Genomic DNA, 23262 nt, shown 5'->3' on the forward strand with positions numbered 1-23262 from the left:
ATAGGTCACTTTTTTGTCCCTACAATGAAGTTTGTCTGTCTGCAAATATAATGTAAATTCTTGCATATGATGGTCAGACGAAAGATAGTTGGAGGAAGACCAATGGCCTATCATGGAACTCTGGTCCCTATCTAATGAAATACTTATCAAAAAAGAGAATAGAAGAGAAATCTAATGAAACCATTATAGCATCCAATTTATGTCCCATCTCATGGGTGATACCAGTGTTAACAATCCTAAGGTTTAATTTCTGTAGGAACTCGGGAAAAGAGGCAACATTTTCGTCATATGAATCTTCTAGATGTAAGTTAAAGTCTCCTGCAAACAGAATTGACTGGAATTTATAAGAAGACATCAATAAAGAAAACAGATAATCCATACTGTTTCCCCAATTTCCAGGTGGGATATAGATCATCAAGAGACTGATCACTAAAACCTTTGGAGAAACCTTTACTTTAAGCAATGAAGCTTCTGACTTTGCTTTCATCACAATTTCAACATGACTGATATTCTACTTCCTTTTTTGTTCTTCCTAGTGGAGGGGTGAATAGCATATCCAGGAGGGCACAATAGGTTTTCAATGACTTTATCAGTTTCCTTTAACCAGGTTTCAGTTAGTCATAAAAAAAACGTATGTGTCTATTTCCAACAAATTCCCTGATCAAGTGTTCTTTATTTACTACAGATCTTATATTAGTGTAACATATTGGCACTGGAAGCAGATTACAGCAACTTTGCTTAAGTTGCTGGTTCATAATGCTTGTTTAACAATGAACCCTATTATAAGAATGCTTCTTAAAAGATGTATCATATTTGCCCTGGCTAGTGAATATGTCAATGTTATGATTAATAAACAGTCTACTAGAGTAGAGAACTTATATGGATTTTTCCTGTTACCCCAAGTAGTTGTATTAGGCAGAGGCTTATTTAAAAGAAGAAAAGGAGGGGGGTGAATTTCAGCATTATCCATAATTTAGAATTCCAACTTCTAAAGATAGAGATAACAATAGGAAATACACACGCAAGTTAACCAGAGATAACTGGGACATCTTAGACAGTATGGTTCAACAAAGAATGCTAAAATCACCCATCACTAATATGCTCTTACATTAAAAGCAGCTTCCAAATCAAAATTGAAAGTATGATAGCACCTTAGCTGTCTTGGTCCACACATGGGGCCCTTTGGTGTGGCCCTTCAGTGGGAAGGCATGCCTAATAGTTGGCCCTCTTGTAGGGCTTAGCTGTCTGGCATTGAAATGTCAGTCCCATCAAGGGGCAAGGCTTAGCTCCAGTGTTCTACTGTATTCCAGCAGTAAGACATCCCGGACAGGTAAGACGACAAGATGGTAACAGTCAAAGTAGTCTGTTCGACAATTCATGAGAAGGACATCCTTGTGCTGAAAACATCTAAAATAAACAGCCATTTTCCCAAATGAAACATCAAAAGAACGACGAAAAACCAGGGACAAGAACATCTGGCAATATTTGTAGAAAATTGGCCACACAGTCATCCCTGTAGAGCAGAGGAGTAGCCTGGTAGTCAGTGCAGTGGAATTTTTACAATGGCACCCAGGCAAAATCTCAGCTTAATTTCTTTATATTGTATTGTGAGCCCTCCAGGAACAGAAGTAAACCTACTGTACCTAACTGAACACAACTACAATAGTCTTCAGGCCTGCAGGTGTCTCATATATACAGATACAGTAGACACTTTGTTGTTGCTGGAGGGCTCACATTCTACCCAAAGATAAATAGAGTGGGTCCCCTTGTTTACAGGTGTACTGCACTGACCACTAGGCTACTCCTGAGGCCTGCTTGCTGCTCTGCTGGGTATGCCTATATTAACTGAAGCTGTCATAGGGCCTGGTATCCCTTTTCAGTTTCACTTTGTAGGGGGTGGGTGGGAGGGGGACAGTTAGCACTGGGGGATTCATGAGAGATCATGCCTTAATCCCTCCAGTAATCCGCTGCTGAATCAGAACGTTTTTTTTTAACTTGGATGTGATTGAAACAGGTCTACATAAAAACGCCCTTCCTGCTCCATTATCGCTGTTGGACATCCTAATTTTGGGCCTGCCTTAATCTCACCCAAAACACGCCTCCAACATGGTCCCTTGCTATTTGTATGTACATCAGGGTAAAACATCCTAATTCTTTCTTTCCAAAATCTCTATTTAGACATTTTTGGCAGATGGACCTTTTTTGGTCCTTTTGAGATGTCTATCTGCTTTGAAAATAAGCACCACAGTAATACAGTAAATGTCGGCAGATAAAGACTATACAGTCCATCCAGTCTGCCCAATAAGGTGGCCAGAGTTGAATCTGGCATTCTGCACAGGTTCCACTTCTTCATGATTTAATACTGTTATACTTAATTTCTGTCTCTCCCTGCCAATATTGGGTATGGACTGTAGAAGTCTGCCTGGCATTGGTCCTACTTCTCAACTACTGGAGTTGCCATCAAAGCCCACTCCAGCCTTGATCCTGATCTGTTTATGCCATTTATGGGACCCAGACTGTAGAAGTCTACCTGGCATTGATTATACTTCCCAACTTCTGAAGCTGCCATCAAAGTTCACTCCAGTTATGAAGCCATGTAAGTTTTGCTTTATTGGATTCCATTTTTCTATATAGTATTCCTATGTATGTATTTATTCCATGCATTCTTGAATTCTGTCATCATTTATGTCTTTACAACCTCCTGCAGGAGGGCATTCCAAGCATCTACCACCCTTTCTGTGAAAAAGTATTTTCTGATATTGCTCCTAAGTTTTCCACCCTTCAACCTCAACTTATGACCTCTAGTTCTACTGCTTCCCCATCTCTGAAAAACATTAGTTTTCATTTTAACACCTTTTAAATATTTAAATGTCTGTACATATGGGAGATGTGTGTGTTAGGCGGTGAGAGTCTGATAGGTACAGACGGGAAGAGGGATCTTGGGGTGATAGTACCTGAGGACCTGAAGGCGATGAAACAGTGTGACAGGGCGATGGCCGTAGCTAGAAGATTGCTAGGCTGTATAGAGAGAGGTGTGACCAGCAGAAGAAAAGAGGGTTTAATACCCCTGTATAAGACGTTGGTGAGGCCCCACCTAGAGTATTGTGTTCAGTTTTGGAGGCCGTATCTTGTGAAGGATGTGAAAAAAATGGAAGGGGTGCAAAGAAAAGCTACGAGAATGGTATGGGATTTGCGTTACAAGACGTATGAGAGACTTGCTGACCTGAACATGTATACCCTGGAGGAAAGGAGAAACAGGGGTGATATGACACAGACGTTCAAATATTTGAAAGGTATTAATCTGCAAATGAACCTTTTCCGGAGAGGGGAAGGCGGTAGAACTAGAGGACATGAAATGAGATTGAAGGGGGGCAGACTCAAGAAAAATGTGAGGAAGTATTTTTTCACAGAGAGAGTGGTGGATGCTTGGAATGCCCTCCCGCGGGAAGTGGTAGAGAGGAAAACGGTAACAGAATTCAAACATGCATGGGATAAACATAAAGGAATCCTCCTCAGAAGGAAGGGATCCCCAGAAGCTTAGCCGGCGGTGGGAGGCAGGGCTGGTGGTTGGGAGGTGGGGATAGTGCTGGGCAGACTTATACGGTCTGTGCCAGAGCCGGTAGTGGGTGGCGGGGCGGGTGGTTGGGAGGTGGGGATAGTGCTGGGCAGACTTGTACGGTCTGTGCCCTGAAAAAGACAGGTACAAATCAAGGTAAGGTATACACAAAAAATGACACATCAGGCAGACTGGGTGGACCTTGCAGGTCTTTTTCTGCTGTCATCTACTATGTTACTATGTATCATATCCCCCTATCCCTTCTTTCCTCTAGGGTATACGTACTGAGGTCTTCAAATCTCTTCTCATACATTTTTTGACACAAGCTCCATGTCATTTTTGTCACCTTCCTCTGAACCACCTCAAATCTTTTGATGTCCTTAGTGAGATATGGCCTTCAAAATTGAATGCAATATTCCAAATAACAAACCATTCTAAAAGATAGGACCTAAGTGACATAATGTGTAACTACTAAGGGGGTGTACACATGAGTAGAGCATGGGAGGAGTGTGGGCATGTCTCCAACTAATGCGCAAAACTTGAAGAATATTATGTTACATGATTTGTAAGGTGCACTTAGGCATACCCATTTACACCTGCTATTGACCTGGCATAAATGTAAACCCAAATTGGTGCTTCTAAATTTAGGTGTGACCATTTATGCCAGGTCAATAGCAGGTGTAAATGGGTATGCCTAAGTGCACCTTACAAAACATGTAACATAAAGGCCTTATAAAATACTATTGTAAACCCAAATTGGTGCTTCTAAATTTAGGTGTGACCAATAGTATTTTATAAGGCATCTTGGCGCACAGATGCCATTATAGAATTGGCACTCATTGCACTGAAGGTGCCAAGTAATAGAACTGTCCTGAATTATATTTTAAACAGCTGAAACAGGACAGTACAAACCCATCCCTCCCACCCTTCCCACAGAACAGTCCAGACAATACAGCAATATTTTCTTGCAGCACATTAAAAACTCCAGTGTTTACTATGGATGTTTATTCCTGTATGTGACAACTATTTCATGTCTATGGATTATAGTCTTTATCTGCCTTAAGAACATAAGAACGTTGGCATACTGGGACAGACTGAAGGTCCACAAAGCCCAGTATCCTGTCTCCAACAATGGCCAATCTGGGTCACAAGTACCTGGCAAGATCCCAGAACAGTAAAACTGATTTTATGCAGCTTACCTTAGAATGTATGGTGGATTTTCCCATCCATCTTCATAATGACTTATGGATTTTTTAAAAGAAACTGTCCAAACCTTTTTTTAAACCCAGCTAAGCTAACTGCTTTTACCACATTCTCTGGCAGTAAATTCCAGAGTTCAATTACTCATTGAGCATTGCGTGCCCCCTAGTCCTAGTATTTTTAGAAAGAGTAAACAAGTGATTCACGTCTACCCATTCCACTCCACTCAGTATTTTATATACCTCTATCATATCTCCCCTTAACCATCTCTCCTCCAAGCTGAAGAGCCTAGCCACTTTAGTCTTTCCTCATAGGGAAGTCGTCCCATCCCTTCTATCAGTTTCGTCACTCTTGTCTGTACCTTTTCTAATTCCACTATATATTTTTTGAGATGCGGTGACCAAAACTACACACATTATTTGAGGTGCAGTCGCACCATGGAATGACACAAAGGCATTATAACATTCTCAGTTTTGTTTTCTATTCCTTTCCTAATAATTTCTATCATTCTATTTGCTTTCTTAGCCACCGCTCCACATTGAGCAGAGGGTTTCAACGTATCATCAACAATGACACCTATATCCTTTTCCTGGTCGTTGACTCCTAATGTGGAACCTTGCATCACGTACAGTGGTGGAAATAAGTATTTGATCCCTTGCTGATTTTGTAAGTTTGCCCACTGACAAAGACATGAGCAGCCCATAATTGAAGGGTAGGTTATTGGTAACAGTGAGAGATAGCACATCACAAATTAAATCCGGAAAATCACATTGTGGAAAGTATATGAATTTATTTGCATTCTGCAGAGGGAAATAAGTATTTGATCCCCCACCAACCAGTAAGAGATCTGGCCCCTACAGACCAGGTAGATGCTCCAAATCAACTCGTTACCTGCATGACAGACAGCTGTCGGCAATGGTCACCTGTATGAAAGACACCTGTCCACAGACTCAGTGAATCAGTCAGACTCTAACCTCTACAAAATGGCCAAGAGCAAGGAGCTGTCTAAGGATGTCAGGGACAAGATCATACACCTGCACAAGGCTGGAATGGGCTACAAAACCATCAGTAAGACGCTGGGCGAGAAGGAGACAACTGTTGGTGCCATAGTAAGAAAATGGAAGAAGTACAAAATGACTGTCAATCGACAAAGATCTGGGGCTCCACGCAAAATCTCACCTCGTGGGGTATCCTTGATCATGAGGAAGGTTAGAAATCAGCCTACAACTACAAGGGGGGAACTTGTCAATGATCTCAAGGCAGCTGGGACCACTGTCACCACGAAAACCATTGGTAACACATTACGACATAACGGATTGCAATCCTGCAGTGCCCGCAAGGTCCCCCTGCTCCGGAAGGCACATGTGACGGCCCGTCTGAAGTTTGCCAGTGAACACCTGGATGATGCCGAGAGTGATTGGGAGAAGGTGCTGTGGTCAGATGAGACAAAAATTGAGCTCTTTGGCATGAACTCAACTCGCCGTGTTTGGAGGAAGAGAAATGCTGCCTATGACCCAAAGAACACCGTCCCCACTGTCAAGCATGGAGGTGGAAATGTTATGTTTTGGGGGTGTTTCTCTGCTAAGGGCACAGGACTACTTCACCGCATCAATGGGAGAATGGATGGGGCCATGTACCGTACAATTCTGAGTGACAACCTCCTTCCCTCCGCCAGGGCCTTAAAAATGGGTCGTGGCTGGGTCTTCCAGCACGACAATGACCCAAAACATACAGCCAAGGCAACAAAGGAGTGGCTCAGGAAAAAGCACATTAGGGTCATGGAGTGGCCTAGCCAGTCACCAGACCTTAATCCCATTGAAAACTTATGGAGGGAGCTGAAGCTGCGAGTTGCCAAGCGACAGCCCAGAACTCTTAATGATTTAGAGATGATCTGCAAAGAGGAGTGGACCAAAATTCCTCCTGACATGTGTGCAAACCTCATCATCAACTACAGAAGACGTCTGACCGCTGTGCTTGCCAACAAGGGTTTTGCCACCAAGTATTAGGTCTTGTTTGCCAGAGGGATTAAATACTTATTTCCCTCTGCAGAATGCAAATAAATTCATATACTTTCCACAATGTGATTTTCCGGATTTAATTTGTGATGTGCTATCTCTCACTGTTACCAATAACCTACCCTTCAATTATGGGCTGCTCATGTCTTTGTCAGTGGGCAAACTTACAAAATCAGCAAGGGATCAAATACTTATTTCCACCACTGTAACTATAGTTTGTTACTTTTTCCCACATGCATTACTTTGCACTTGCTCATATTGAAAGTCATCTGCCATTTGGATGCCCAGTCTCCCAGTCTCATAAGGTTCTCTTGCAGTTTTTCACAATCCTCTTGCGATTTAACAATTTTGAATAACTGTGTGACATCAGCAAATTTAATTATCTCACTAGTTATTCCCATCTGTAGATAATTTATAAATATGTTAAAAAGCAGCATTCTCAGCACAGACCCCTGGGAACCCCATTATCTACCCTTCTCCACTGAGAATATTGACCATTTAACCCTACTCTCTGTTTTCTATCTTTTAACCAGTTTTTAATCCACAATACGTCATTGCCTCCTATCCCAGCACAGACCCCTGTGGAACCCCACTATTATCCCTTATCTATTTAGAATACTGATCATGTAACCCTACTCTCTGTTTTCTATCCTTTAACCAGTTTTTAATCCATAATAGAACACTACCTCCTATCCCATGACTCTCCAATTTCCTCTGGAGTCTTTCATGAGGTACTTTGTCAAATGCCTTTTGAAAATCCAGGTATATCGAGTGGCTCATCTTTACCCACATTTTGTTCTTCCCTTCAAAGAAATGTAGTAGATTGGTGAGGCAAGATTTCCCTTCACTAAATTCATGTTGACTGTCTCATTAATCCATGCTTTTGAACATACTCTGTAATTTTGTTTTTTATAATATACTCTACCATTTTGCCCAGCGCTAACATGAGACTCACCGGCCTATAATTTTCTGGATCATCTCTGGAACCTTTTTAAAAAATCGGTGTTACATTGGTTGCCCTCCAATCTTCCATTACAGTGCTGCTTGATTTTAAAGATAAATTACATGTTACTAAAAAAAGTTCTGCAAGTTCATTTTTCAATTCTATCAGTACTCTGGGATGAATACTATTTAGTCCTGGTGATTTGCTACTCTTCAATTTGTCAAATTGCCCCATTACATCTTCCAGGTTTACAGAAATTTGTTTCAATTTCTCTGTGTACATTCTATAAGGCAAGACGGTTCCAGATGCGCTCAAAGCTCATTCTACTAGAGGACAGGCAGCGTCCTGGCAGACGACTCGTTGGTGGCTACGGTGGACATTTACAGAGTGGCCACCTGGTCATCCATGCATTCATTTCTCAAGTATTGTAAGGTGGATGTCCAAGCACGTTAAGACACAATTTTTGGTAGCTGGGTGCTTTTGGTGGGGCTGTTAGGGTCCCTCCCTTCATAAACTGCTTTGGTACTTCCCATCAGTTCTGCTTGGCTGGTCCAGAGGGACGCTAAGGAAGGAGAAATTAGGTCCTACCTGCTAATTTGCTTTCCTTTAGTTCCTTCAGACCAGACCAGACCAGCTCCCACCCTAGGCAGATTGTGTTTGTTGCGTCGGTTACTTGCTCTTCTATGTGTGGAAACGTTGCTAGGTCATTCTTTAAAAAAAAAAAACAGTTAAATAACATGGAGTTATCATAACTCCTTTGTGTTGGACAGTTTGCCAGCATGCTTGTTTTGCTTTATGTATATTTCAGTGGCTGTGGATCCCAGCCACTTTCTTCTTGCTTTGTTACTGATATACTGAGATTTGCTAGGTCTGAGTTGGGCTCTTATTGGCTCACGAAAGAGTCATTGTTCTCAGTCTTCACCTGCTGGAAGGCATGCACAATCCATCAGTTCTGCTAGTCCGGTCTGAGGGAGTAAAGGAAAGCAAATTAGCAGGTAGGACCTCATTTCTATTATCACTAATTGGTAATAATTGAAATTTACTTGCGCTTCTTTTTAAACGTATTCTAAAAAAGGCATGTGTAAATTCTAACGTGCGTAGCTGAAAAGGGGGCGCATCCAATGGAGGAGTGTGGGTGTGTCAGGGGCATTTCTCAAATTTACGCGTGTTCTTATAGAATTCGGGGGAACGAGCCTACATTTAAGTGTGGATATTTACACCAGGTTTTCAGTGGCATAAATAGCCAATCCTAAATGTAGCTGTGCTCCCCGGTCCTATGCACTGTTCTATATACCGTGCCTAACTTTAGGCGCATTATATAGAATAACGATAGGTGCATTTATCGGACATGTCTAGATTTTAGACTTCATTTACAGAATAGTGGGGATATTCAATCCATTAATCAGATAACTATCTAGATAAAGTTAGAACAGCAATAAGGCTGTCTTATCTTTATCTGGTTAGCTATACAGTTAGTTGCTTGAATATTGTTGCTAACTGGATAGTGTCACCGGTCAGTGCTGAATCCAGATATTCAGTGCCAGCACTGAATATCTTGATTATATTTAACTGCCGTGACCAGCATAAAAAAAATAATAATAAAGACCATTGTCACAGTTATACGATTGGGGGTAATTTTTTTTCAGGTAAACATACATATTATTCCTGCAGCCACATGACTGAGAGCAAGTTTTATTGTACTCTAACATATTATGTAAAATATTTAGGGCCTCTTTTACTAACCCACGATAGCAATTCCTGCATGGCAGATGCGACACAGCCCATTCAAATTGAATGGACTGCAGGGCATTTGCCATGCCAGTAATCGCTAGCATGGTGTAGTTAAAGAGGCCCTTAAAGTCCCATTTTAACACTGACATTAAAATTATATTGATTTCCATGGTAAGACTTTGCATAAGTTTTATTGTATAGGCCTCATTAAACATTGCTTCCTGAAAATAGAAGAATCATCTCAAATGCTTTGAATACAACTATGAATATCAATCTATCAGACAGCTGCTGAAATTCAGATAAAGGAAGCAGAAGTCTCAAAAGAACGCCGGAAAGTGGATAGCAAAGAAAAAGTGCATCGTAAAACTTCCCGAACACCGTCTAGATCCAGTGGAAAGAGTACCAAGAAAAAACCCTCAAAATCTAAAAAGAAAGGTAATTCTAACATATGGATTTTTATACTGGATGGGTCTGTATTATCTTTTTCTGCCATCATGTTGTTTACTTCTATGTGAAAGAAACCAAGTGTTACTATACTATTAATTTGATTGTGAGTATAGAACTGTTATGTTTTGTACACAAGTCAATCTTCAAAGGGACTTGTGCATGAATTTTCAGTGATATTATCTAGATCTAAATTTCTCTAACTGCCAAGGCACAATGGGGATAATTTTATAAAGTCATTTTGTGCTTATATGGACATATATGCGCATAAATGGTGTCCTAATAAAATACCTACCAGTGTAACAGTATGCATGATGACATGATGGGGTTTACTTTGCCAATAAATGTGTACATGGGCAGAGTTCGCAAGTAGATATATAGAATATAAGTTATGCTAATTTACATGCATATTTGAATAATATAAGCAAGATAGGTGGAATTTCTTCCACTTAGGCTAATATTTTATAAAGATACATATGCACTCTCTTAAACCAGGCGCCATGTTATAAAATTAGCTTTTATTGGATAGTGACTGATTTACCCTATACAAAATTGAGTTAGAGCAAGTGAGGATGGAATGCCCAAGTTTATCTAATATATAAACTGTTGTGGTGGTATCAAAGAAAGGTGGTATATCAAGTAAACAGCTGTATGTACAGCAATGGTATTCAGCCTCTACCTATATAGCAATGTTTTAATTTAGGATAGAAAAAAGGATGTCCTAAATTAAACCACTTAACTATATCCATGGCCAATAGTGGTAATTTCATTCTAACTTTATGCAGCGATGCCACCTATCTGCATATCACTCATGCAAAAAATGCTTATTAATATGTTTTTGAGACCTCAGTCAATCGGAGCTGCGGGGCACTTTATGGTTCAAGCTGCCGCTCTCCTGTTCATCACCGGTCTCCTTTATTTTAATTTTGATTTTCTAAATCTTTATATAGATAGATAGATAGATAGATAGATAGATAGATAGATTTCTCTATTCCATGTGCAAATGCAAAGTGAACATAGTGTCCTCAAATACTTAGAATCTTAAAGGGAAATAGAATCAAATCCCACTTAAATGAAATCGTTCCATGGGGAATGTCTAATCTGACACAATATGTTTCGCCTCCTAGCTGTCTCAAGGACTGTTCCCCATATCAGCACAAAACAGTCTCTCGCTGAAAAAGGAGGTGAAACATGATATCGTGTTGGATTACATATTCCCCATGGAATGATTGCATTTAAGTGGGATTTGATTCTATTTCCCTTTAAGATTCTAAGTATTTGAAGACACTATGTTCACTTTGTGTTTGCACATGGAGTAGAGAAATGTATATACAGTGCAATCCGCTTAAGTGCAAGGGTCTGGGACCAAAGAAATACATACAGTTAACCAGAGCATGCACTTAACCATTGTGACCCAAAGAAACTTGACATCTGATAAACATATGTACAGTACTGTTTATTATACGTACAGTATACAGACTCCGTTAACTGACGTTATACAGTCTACGTTGACTGACAGGCATACATGAAGTAATCAGTCATAGTCCTCTGTACACTATTGTGTCTGTGAGTTTCATAGACTACGTCTGCCAGGCAGTAAAAACTGTCATAGCACTGACATCCAGTGGCATCCAGATAGGCCCGCACAGTGTTGAGATTCTCCAGTGCTCTTGCAAAGTTACCGGAGGTTGTTGAATTTCGTCAGCATGTGCCTCACTGCTCATTTCATCATCTGTTTCCTCATCAGCCATTGCCTGCGTGTTGGCGCATATCTCAACATCGGTGCTGTCGTCAGGTGTTTGTAGATCATAATCAACAGCTACGTAGTGATGAAACTCCTCTTCAGTAACACCGACTGGGATGTCAATAGCCTGTTCATCTGATGCGTTTGCAACAGCTGCATCTGTTTCGTCCCTCTCCACATCCTTAACAAAGCTTGCCCGCTTGTAGCAGTTCACAATGGTTGCCTGTGTAACATGATTCCAGGCTTCTTTCTGCATATGTAGGGAATCCAACAGTGATAGATTACGAGCCAGTTCAACAGCACGTTTATCCTTGCCAGTCTGGTCATCCATAACGCTCATCAGACGACCTAGCACAAGAGCCCAATGATGTTGTTTGAAATTGGCTATTATGCCCTGATCCATAGGTTGGATCAGAGAGGTAGTGTTTGGTGGCAGGAAGACCACCTTGACGTTAGACAGCTTGACATCATCACTGTATGCAGCACAATTATCACAAAGCAACAAAATCTGATGCTTTTGTGCCCGCATTTTAGTGTCTAACTTCTTTAGCCACTGCTTCCAAATTTCCCCAGTCATCCATAGATTTGCATTAGCCTCGTATGACACAGGAAGTCGCTTAACATTCTTGAAGCAACGGGGCTGTTTGCTCTTTCCAGTGACGAGTGGTTCCAACTTCTCACTCCCATCCATATTGCAGCAAAGGAGGATCGTCAGTCGGTCCTTCAACGTTTTACTTCCTGTAGTTTTGGCTTGTTTGAATGCAAGTGTTCCATCAGGAATCGCTCGCCGGTAGAGACCTTTTTCGTCAGCATTGAAAATGTCACAAGGTGCAAACTCTTTCAAGATGGTAGGAAGAACTGAAACAACCCAATTTTCAGCACCAAAGTCATCAGCGTCTTGTTTTTCACTATGCTGTTTCTTGAATTTTATGTTGTTCCTCTCCTTCCATCTTTCCAACCATCCAAGTGGCTTTGAATTCAGTTAGTCCAAGACTTTCAGCTAGCTGATTAGCTTTCTCCATAAGCAGTGGACCACTGACAGGAAACTGTCTGCTTCTGACTTGAGAAAACCACCGAAAAAGAGCATCTTCTACATCCTCAGCTTTTCCCGCCCGTTTATGTTTTCTGTGTGGATTTGTATTGTTTTGCCAGTCTTTCAGAAGCTGATCTTTCTGTTGGAATGTAATTGTATTTTACATGCATTGCCTGTCACCTATTATTTCTCTGTGATTACTCTGTGACCTCTGATGTGAATTACTTAGAGAGGTCACACAGCTATGCAACTTCCTGTGGGGGATAGATGCAGCAGATGCAGCACATGGAGCACATGGAGCTCATGATCTCTCCTAACCTGAGAGGATCTATGGTGGTGTGAGCATCCATTACCATCTAAGCACATGGAAGGAGCTGATAATATAAATGTATAATAATATGTATATATAAGCCTGTCTGATTATAATCTAACTACAAACTGTGAGTAAACAGATGTTTTGTTACTTCAACTGTAAAGTGACTCAGCAGTGAATTATTCAGGGGTGAATGAGAGAGAGATGAAGAAAGAAATTAACATTTCTAAAGCTGAAGCTGTGTGTACTAAAATCTGCTAATTATTTACTACAAATAATCCAACAAAAGGGTTATGGGCCCAGGGGCCAGGAATTGAAAAAGAAGAGAAATATTACCAGGCAGAAAAAAAAGGCCACATTTTTCTCTTAAGTTTTAAAGGAAAGATTCAGTCTGTCTCTCTCTCCCCCCACACAGCAGACAGAAGGCTAAGAAAATGGCTGAGGGAAGAAATTCACCATTGTTCTATTCTCTCAAGGTGCCTAAATTAACTGAGTTTAATTATCAGCAGTGGGAACTAAGATTTATATGTCTCCTTCGAGCAAAAGGATTAAATATATGCTTAGACCAAGACAGAACAGCTGAAAATATGGCTGAATGGGACAATGCAAACTATTATGTGAAGTGCATGCTTTTGGAAGCTCTCTCAGAGAAACAAGCCATATTAGTGGAGGGAAAAGATACACCAAAGGACATTTTATATAAACTGAGAACTATGTATGCAACTACATATGCAAAGCAGCAACCAATTTGGCTGGCAGAGTTGAATGAAACCAAATTAAGGGATAAAAGTAAATGTAATGATCACATTATGCATCTTATGTCTTCATTTCAAAAGCTAGAACTTTCTGGAATTCCCATGTGTGATGCATTGAAAAGAGCATTTCTTTTTACCTCACTATCAAAGAAGTTTGATGTTTTTAGGTCTGTAAATGAGGCCATTGAAGGGCAATCTTTTGAACAGACAACATCAAAACTAAGGCAGGAATGCATAATAAATGATTCTGAGGAGATGTGTTCTCAAAGTCAGTCAGAGAGAAATGAAACAAATTTCTTGGCAAAGAACAGAGGAAGGCGGAGCTATGGGAAAACTCCACCCAAGGGCAAGCTGATTTGCTACTCATGTGGAAAGGAGGGACATGTATCTAAATGGTGTAAGGAAACACAAAACACTCCCTCTAGCTCACCTAAGCCAATGGAACTAAAGAACTTTCAAACCAGGAAATGTATGAAGGACAAAGATAAACACAAGGGCTTTCTAATGGCAGAAAAATCTTTGACTATGGTAAATAATAATTCAAATGAAAGTACTTGGATTTGGATTCAGGGAGCACATGCCATTTAACCAATTGTAAGAATTTCTTTCAGGAAATGTGTCCAGAAGAAGGTATTCTTAAAACTGCAAACGCAGGGACTGCTAAGATCCAAGCAAAAGGTATTGGATTCTTAAAATGCAAAGTGTCTAATGAAGTTAAAGAAATTCCTGTAAGTGATGTCTTGTATATTCCCCAAGCAGTTTGCAATATGCTTAGTGTATCTACATTAGATAAAGAAGGGATTTGTGATTCATTTTGAAAACAGTAAGTGCACAATCTCTAAAAATGATGAAGTGTATGCTGAAGCTTTTATGCATAATGATGTTTATAAGCTGAACATTTCAGGTGAAGCCTCACATATGGCGCAAGTAAGGAAGAATGATGGTAAATGTAGTCTGGAAATCTGGCACCGCCGCCTGGGACATCGTGATTCTAAGGTGATCCAGGATCTTTACAGTAAGCAACTGGCCACCGGCATTCAGATAAGTGCAAATGCTGGTAAAATGGAGAAATGCATAGACTGTGTTACTCAAAAAGGTGTGAGACCCTCATTTCCTGCATACACAGGAAATAGGAGTAATAAAGTGCTGGACTTAATACACAGCGACTTATGTGGACCGTTTAATATCCCATCATTGGGAAATAACAGATTTGTGCTAATATTCTTGGATGATTTCTCTAGATATTGTGTGGCCTATTTGCTGAAAGAAAAAAGTCAAGTCACAGACATGCTGAAGAAATACGTAGCCATGGTGAGCAATAAATTTGAAAGAAAACCAAAGGTTCTTCAGACCGACAATGGTGGTGAGTTCACTTCACAAAGCATGCGCACATTTCTAGAACAAGAAGGCATTCAGCATATCACAACAGTAGCTTATACACCAGAGCAAAATTCTGTTGCAGAGAGAAAATTTAGGTCAATTGTGGAAATGACCAGATGTATGCTGTCAGATAGCAATCTCCCTAAAAGACTATGGGGGGAAGCCATTCTCACAGCAGTGTACCTACAAAACAGAATGCCAACTAAAGGCGCTGAGCGCACACCACATGAGACATGGCATGGTAGGAAGCCAAACCTGTCACACATAAGAACATTTGGAAGTACAGCATATGCTCATGTACCAAAGCAAAGAAGGCATAAGCTGGATTCCACAACAGAAAGGGGCATTTTAGTTGGCTATGCTCCAGGACACAAAGGATATAGAATTTTGAATCTGAAAACTGGCATTGTTGGCATAAGACATGTTACATATTTTGATGAAAACAAAAGGGTTGATAAAGGCTGGATTATCCCAGATGAGCCTTATCATCCAGAATATGAAACTAGAACCATAATAGACATGCCAGTGTATATAAATGCCATACCAAGGCAGATGTCTGAAAGCAACTCATCTGTATCTAACGAGGAACAGGCAGAGGAAGCAGACACAGAAAGGATCATTGAAGAAGACAGTACAGTTGGAGAAGGGGAATCAATTGGAGAAGAACTCTCAGATTTAGAGGATGCGGAAAGGTCAGACCAACCTGTTGTCAGACGCTCATCCAGGGAAAACAAAGGTGTTCCACCCCCAAGACTGTCTTACCTAACAAAGTCAGCAGAAGCTCAAGAGCCCTTAACATGGGATGAGATTGAGAAAATGCCAGCAGAAGAAGCTGCTGAATGGCATAAAGCTGCACAAGAAGAAATTGATGCATTGGATAAAAATAATACTTGGATTCTTACAAAATTACCTCCTGGCAAGAAAGCTATAGGATGCAAATGGGTATTCAAGTTAAAAAGGAATGCACAAGGAAAAGTGGAAAGGTATAAAGCCAGATTAGTGGCAAAGGGATATCTTCAAAAATATGGAGACGATTTTGATGAAGTGTTTGCACCTGTAGTGAAACACACGACAATCAGAACACTTCTGAGCATTGCAGTCTCAAAAGGCATGCAAGTCAAACACATTGATGTGAAAACAGCGTTTCTTCATGGAGAAATAACTGAAGACTTGTACATGGAACAACCAACAGGTTTCATAAATACAAAACAAAGACAGCTAGTGTGTAAATTAAACAAAGGTCTTTATGGATTAAAGCAAAGTGCAAAATGTTGGAATGAAAAATTGCATGAAATATTGACAAATTTAGGATTTAAGCAAGGTGAAGCAGATAAATGCTTGTACACTAGGTGCACAAATGGACAATATGCATACATTTTAGCTTTTGTTGATGATCTGCTCATTGCAAGCAAAAGTGAGCAAGAGTACAAGGACATTGTAAAGTGTTTAAACCTGAATGTTGAGATAAAAGAACTTGGTAATGTGTCATACTATCTTGGTATAGAAATTGAGAAACAAAATGATGGTTCTTATCTTCTAAGCCAGAAGCAGAAAATAAATGAGCTTATTGAAAGTTTAGGTATGCAAGATGCCCAAGTTGTAAGCACTCCCATGATCACTGATTTTCTGAAGGATGAAACAGTAAGAGAACCTTTACCAGATAACATCCAATATAGATCAGCCATAGGTAAGCTTTTATATCTAGCTACCACATACAGGGCTGATATAGCAAATGCAGTAGGAATTTTGAGCAGAAGGGTCAGCTCACCTACCAAATCAGATTGGACTGCAGTTAAAAGGATGGTAAGGTATTTAAAGGGTACCATTGATTGTAAATTAAAGATTTCAGCCAATAGTAATCCAAAACTAATATGTTACTGTGATTCAGATTGGGCAGGGGATCATTCTGATTATAAATCCACAAGTGGATATGTGTTTATGTATGGAAATGTACAAATTTCATGGGCCAGTCATAAACAAAGTATTGTGAGTTTGTCTTCTACAGAAGCTGAATATGTGGCCGTATCGGAAGCGTGCAGAGAACTGATGTGGATTGAAAAACTTTTGCTGGATTTTGGAATAGCTGAAAAAAGACCAATCCAGATAATGGAAGATAATCAGAGCTGCATCCGACTGTCACAGAATGACAAGGTTCAGTCACGCACCAAGCACATCTCAACGAAATACCACAACGTGCGAGAGTTGGCAAAAGAAGGGGTCATCAGTCTACACTATTGTCACACCAGTGAGATGACAGCTGACATCATGACCAAACCGTTACCCAGAGAAAATTTTGTGAATCTGCGTATAAAGCTTGGACTTTGTATGAATAAATAATTGCATGACAGTTATGCATGAGAAGGGGTTTGTTGGAATGTAATTGTATTTTACATGCATTGCCTGTCACCTATTATTTCTCTGTGATTACTCTGTGACCTCTGATGTGAATTACTTAGAGAGGTCACACAGCTATGCAACTTCCTGTGGGGGATAGATGCAGCAGATGCAGCACATGGAGCACATGGAGCTCATGATCTCTCCTAACCTGAGAGGATCTATGGTGGTGTGAGCATCCATTACCATCTAAGCACATGGAAGGAGCTGATAATACAAATGTATAATAATATGTATATATAAGCCTGTCTGATTATAATCTAACTACAAACTGTGAGTAAACAGATGTTTTGTTACTTCAACTGTAAAGTGACTCAGCAGTGAATTATTCAGGGGTGAATGAGAGAGAGATGAAGAAAGAAATTAACATTTCTAAAGCTGAAGCTGTGTGTACTAAAATCTGCTAATTATTTACTACAAATAATCCAACACTTTCTGCTTCAAGATACGTGAAATTTGACTGGGATTGACATCATATTGTTTAGCAATAGATGCTTGACTTTGTTTGTTTTCTAATTTTTTAAGAACTTCTATTCGTTCAGCCAGTGCTAAAGTCTTACAGTTGCACGATGACAACGACAACTCCAGTGTACACTCTAACAACTTTCTTTTGCTTATTCTGCCTGTGGCAGTTAACCAACGAGATTTCAAATTTATCGCCCCTTTGTCACGTGCCAATCGGCTTCCATATTCCATGCATTTGCTTATGCGGAGTCTTTCCTGCAGAGGAGCAGTCTTAAACCATGCATATAAGCGAATCTTGCACTTATCAGTGGTGCGCTAAACCGAAGTTTGTCCCCATAGAACAAGATCTTCACGTAAGCATAACTCGATACCATGGTTCAATGATGAACTGAAAAAGCTAAAAACACAATCCAGAAAACTCGAACGAGCATGGAAAAAAACAAAAGATGAACACACACTCAACACATGGAAACAATCACAAAGAAAGTACAAATACGCTATAAGACAGGCCAAAAGTGCATTCTATAAAACTAAAATAGGGACAGACTATAAAGACACAAAGAAATTATACCAAATCGTGAACAAACTCCTAGACACCAGCCTTGTCACTACATTGAATACAGACATCCCATCTGCAGATAAACTTGCTAAGTATTTCAACGAAAAAATTGTAAACCTATGCAACACGCTACCTCAGCACAACACTGACAACGAAAACTTCCTTAATGAGTTGGACCCAACCACTGGAGAATACCCGGCTGACCGAACCTGGTCAAATTTTGCCCTCCTCACTGTCAATACAGTTGCACGGGTGATCAGCAGGTTTTCCAACACTCACTGTAAACTAGATACCTGCCCAACTACCTAATGAAATCCGCCCCTGACCGCTTCATAGTAGACCTCACATCCCACCTAAATTACACGCTACAGCAAGGTCTCTTCCCTAAGGAAAATGGCAATATCCTACTCACTCCGATACCAAAAGACACCAAGAAAAAAACAAATGAAATCACTAACTACCATCCAGTAGCATCCATCCCGTTGTCAGTCAAACTGATGGAAAGCATGGTAGCCAAACAACTTACAGATTATATGAACAAATTCTCAATATTATACGAAGCACAGTCAGGTTTTTCGCCCCCTCCACAGCTCAGAAACAGTACTACTCACTCTCCTAGCCAAATTCAAGCAGGAAATAGCAATACATCCTCCTCCTCCAATTCGATATGTCTAGTGCATTTGACATGGTAAACCACAATATATTAATAAGATTACTAGATAAGTTCGGGATTGGTGGAAACATACTTAGTTGGATCAAGGGTTTCCTAACCACAAGAACATATCAAGTAAAATCAAACTCAAACATACTATCATCATGGAAAGCAGACTGCGGAGTACCACAAGGATCACTGCTATCACCTATCCTCTTCAATCTAATGATGACCCCACTAGCCCTTATCCAACCAAGGCCTTAACCCCTTCATCTATGCAGACGATGTCACAATATACATTCCTTACAAATCTAAACTGACAGAAATCACCAACGAAATCAAGATCAGCTTGAACATCATAGACTCTTGGGCAAATGCATTCCAACTAAAACTCAACAAATTAAAAACACACTGTCTTATCCTCTCATCCCAACACAATGCGGACAACCCCATAATTATCAACACCCCAGATTACACCCTCCCTATCTCAGACAGCCTGAAAATCCTCGGTGTTACATTGGACCGCAACCTAACACTAGAGAGCCAAGTGACATCCACAACAAAGAAAATGTTCCACTCAATGTGGAAACTCCCAAGGGAAACATTTCGCAACCTGATACAATGAATGGTACTAAGCCATGTAGACTACTGCAATGGAATTTATGTGGAATGCAAAGAAAAAACATTAAAGAAATTCAGACCGCTCAAAACATGGCAGCTAGGCTTATCTTCAGAAAAACACGATTTGAAAGCACAAAACCCCTCTGTGAAAAACTACACTGGCTCCCAATCAAAGAACGTATTGCTTTCAAAATCTGCACTCTGGTTCACAAAATTATCTATGGTGAAGCCCCAGGATACATGACAGACTTAATCAACCTGCCAACTAGAAACACATCTGAATCAACACGAACTTACCTAAATCTGCACTACCCAAGCTGCAAAGGACTCAAATACAAATCAACTTACTACTACTACTACTACTACTATTTAGCATTTCTATAGCGCTACAAGGCATACGCAGCGCTGCACAAACATAGAAGAAAGACAGTCCCTGCTCAAAGAGCTTACAATCTAATAGACAAAAAATAAATAAAGTAAGCAAATCAAATCAATTAATGTGGACGGGAAGGAAGAGAGGAGGGTAGGTGGAGGCGAGTGGTTACGAGTCAAAAGCAATGTTAAAGAGGTGGGCTTTCAGTCTAGATTTAAAGGTGGCCAAGGATGGGGCAAGACGTAGGGGCTCAGGAAGTTTATTCCAGGCGTAGGGTGCAGCGAGACAGAAGGCGCGAAGTCTGGAGTTGGCAGTAGTGGAGAAGGGAACAGATAAGAAGGATTTATCCATGGAGCTGAGTGCACGGGAAGGGGTGTAGGCCTGGAACAGAACAAAAAAAAAGTGTCTAGGGGGCTGCAGTTGGATTCTAAACCCTGAACAGATTCTGCAGCACATCCAGTCTCTCCTACATAAGCACACAACTGTGGAACGCATTAGCAAAAGCCTTGAAAACTACGTACAACCATCTAAACTTCCGGAAAAAACTGAAAACTAACCTGTTTAAAAAGGCATACCCTACCAATCCAACATAAATGCCTGATCTCTGCAACACAACAAAACTAAAGTACGTAATGGACATAACACAACTCCTCCGTTGTACGATTCCCTAATGTGGCCGTGCCACATGAACTTTATCTTACCACAACATCCCTTTGTATTTGTTTACACCGGAGTCTCCAAACGCCTCTCCGGTACTATGTAAGTCACATTGAGCCTACAAATAGGTGGGCAAATGTGGGATACAAATGTAACAAATAAATAAATAAAAAAATAGAAATTGATGGCACTAAAAACGGGACTGAAGTATGGCATGCAGTTAAACAGAGCATGCGCTTATCCGACGTGCACTTAATTAAAATAAAGGAGACTGGTGACAAAAAGGAGAGGGGCAGCTTGAACCATAGAGTGCCCCGCAGCTCCAAATGACTGAGGTCTCAAAAACATATTAATAAGCATTTTTTGCATGAGTGCTATTTGGATTATATTTTACAATTTTCAATGTATGCATGATATTGGGGCTGTGAAGATAGTTGATTGACCTATCTGCATATCAGCATTGAATATGTTTATTTTTTAAATGGTGTATCCAGCATTTGAAAAAATACAATCAGTACCTTTGCTCAATATTGACTGAACAACATCCTTACACAGTCTTAAAACTATGCCATTTCAAATTCAAAGAGTAGTAACAAAATACGAGATAGTTACAAATATAATGCTATGTTGCTCAGAAATTCTTAGGTACAAATAATTTTTCCATAGGCAAATATGGACATTATTCATAAAGGAGCCCTTTTACAATGCGGCGGTAGAGCTACCACCGCTTTACTGCGTGCCAAATCGGGGCTGTAGTTCCCACTTCCAGCACATGCCATTTCTGGCACTACAAAAATATCTTGTATTACCCTGTGGTAATTGGGCAGGGCCACGGATTAGCACCGGAGCCCTTACTGTCACCTAAATGTAGTAGGTGGCAGTAAGGGCTCCACCTGGAAAATGGCCATGTACCAATTCCTGTGATTAGCACACGACCATTTCCTTTTTTTAAAAAAACAGCCTTATACCTGCTGCTGTAAAAGGGGGCCTTGGTGCGCGTCAAAAACATGCACTGATGCTACTGCAGGCCCCCTTTTACCGCAGTTTGGTAAAAGGGGCCCAGAGTTACTTGATTTATATTTTGAGAGTCGTTTTGTAACAGGCTGACTAACTTGTGCAGCAAGTATTTCATTTGATTACATTTGATATTCTGCATTTAGTAAACAAATTACATGAAAGCAGATGATAATACAAAACAATGTGCATATGTCAGTCCAATTTTCAAAGACAGTGTATGTATGGTACGTGCTTTGTTTTTTAAAATGACCCCACTGAAACTACATGCTCACATTCCATCTCCAATGTAGTATATTCAGAATTTTTTGGAAAATATATATGCAACATGATGAAATTTGAAAGTCAGAACCTAGCACAGCTCCACCCACAGGAATGTTTCTCTGTTTCTACTCCTTATGGATAAAAATATATGCAAAGTATCATTACATACATACTTTTATCTGCATATACTCTGAGCAATTTTATAACAGAATCTAAATATAGTGACTTCTACTAATCATGTGGTGTCTGATTAGGTATTTTATTGAAGAGGAAAAGCCTCAAACCCAGGCACATACTCCTTTTGTTGAATCCAACTTTAGGGAGCACTGCCTGATCATCACTGGCTGAACAACCTCTTCTCCTCTGTACTGTAACCCTCAAAAAAACCTTCAAAGATTTATAATAAAGTATGAGGGTTACTTATCTTACTGCCGTTAAACTACTGTGCAGTCTTGTATACAGTCACAGTCTTCTTAACCCCGTCCACGGCCCGACTTTGGCCCAGTTTCGCCTCCTGCATCAGGGTCCGTGGGATTATCTTGACTGATTCGTGGCTGTTGTATTTCGGATGTGCTGTAGTCTGTCCTGTATTATAAATCTTTGAAGGTTTTTTGAGGGTTACAGTACACAGGAGAAGAGGGTTTTCAGCCAGTGATGATCAGGCAGTGCTCCCTAAAGTTGGATTCAACAAAAGGAGTATGTGCCTGGGTTTGAGGCTTTTCCTCTTCAATATAATACCTAATCAGACACCACATGATTAGTAGAGGTCACTATATTTAGTTTTGGTTTTTGAGACTAACAGACTGTCTATGAGCTCTAGATGATTATTTTTAGCAATTTTATAACAGACCATTTCCATGTGTAAACCTGTTTAATGTGCATAAATTACTTTTAAAATTACCCTTGAATGATTTCTATGTTTAATTGCTCAATTTCTGTGACATTATCCAGCTTATTTTCGAAAGAGAAAGACGCCCATATTTCGACCCAAATCGGGAGATGGGCATCCGTTTCCCGTTGGCGCCCAAATCGGTATAATCAAAACCTGATTTTTGGCTTCCTCAACTGCAGTCTGTCACGGAGACGAACAAAGATCATGGGGGCATGTCGGAGGTGTGGCGAAGGCGGGACTGGGGCGTGGTTATCGGC

At 40.3% G+C, this 23262-nt stretch overlaps 1 protein-coding gene across 1 annotated transcript in view; it reads left to right on the plus strand.

The window, feature by feature from the left end:
• SPEF2 (sperm flagellar 2) overlaps positions 1–23262 on the plus strand; it is a gene marked incomplete at its 5' end in the record, with an annotated part of 550273 nt that overhangs the window by 421156 nt on the left and 105855 nt on the right. The window contains one exon of the mRNA XM_030191922.1: positions 9727–9880. Within this exon, the coding sequence (XP_030047782.1) occupies positions 9727–9880 (154 nt within the window). The remainder of the gene's footprint in view (positions 1–9726; positions 9881–23262) is intronic.

This window comes from Microcaecilia unicolor, chromosome 2, assembly GCF_901765095.1.
Source record: "Microcaecilia unicolor chromosome 2, aMicUni1.1, whole genome shotgun sequence".
Lineage (NCBI taxonomy): Eukaryota > Metazoa > Chordata > Amphibia > Gymnophiona > Siphonopidae > Microcaecilia > Microcaecilia unicolor.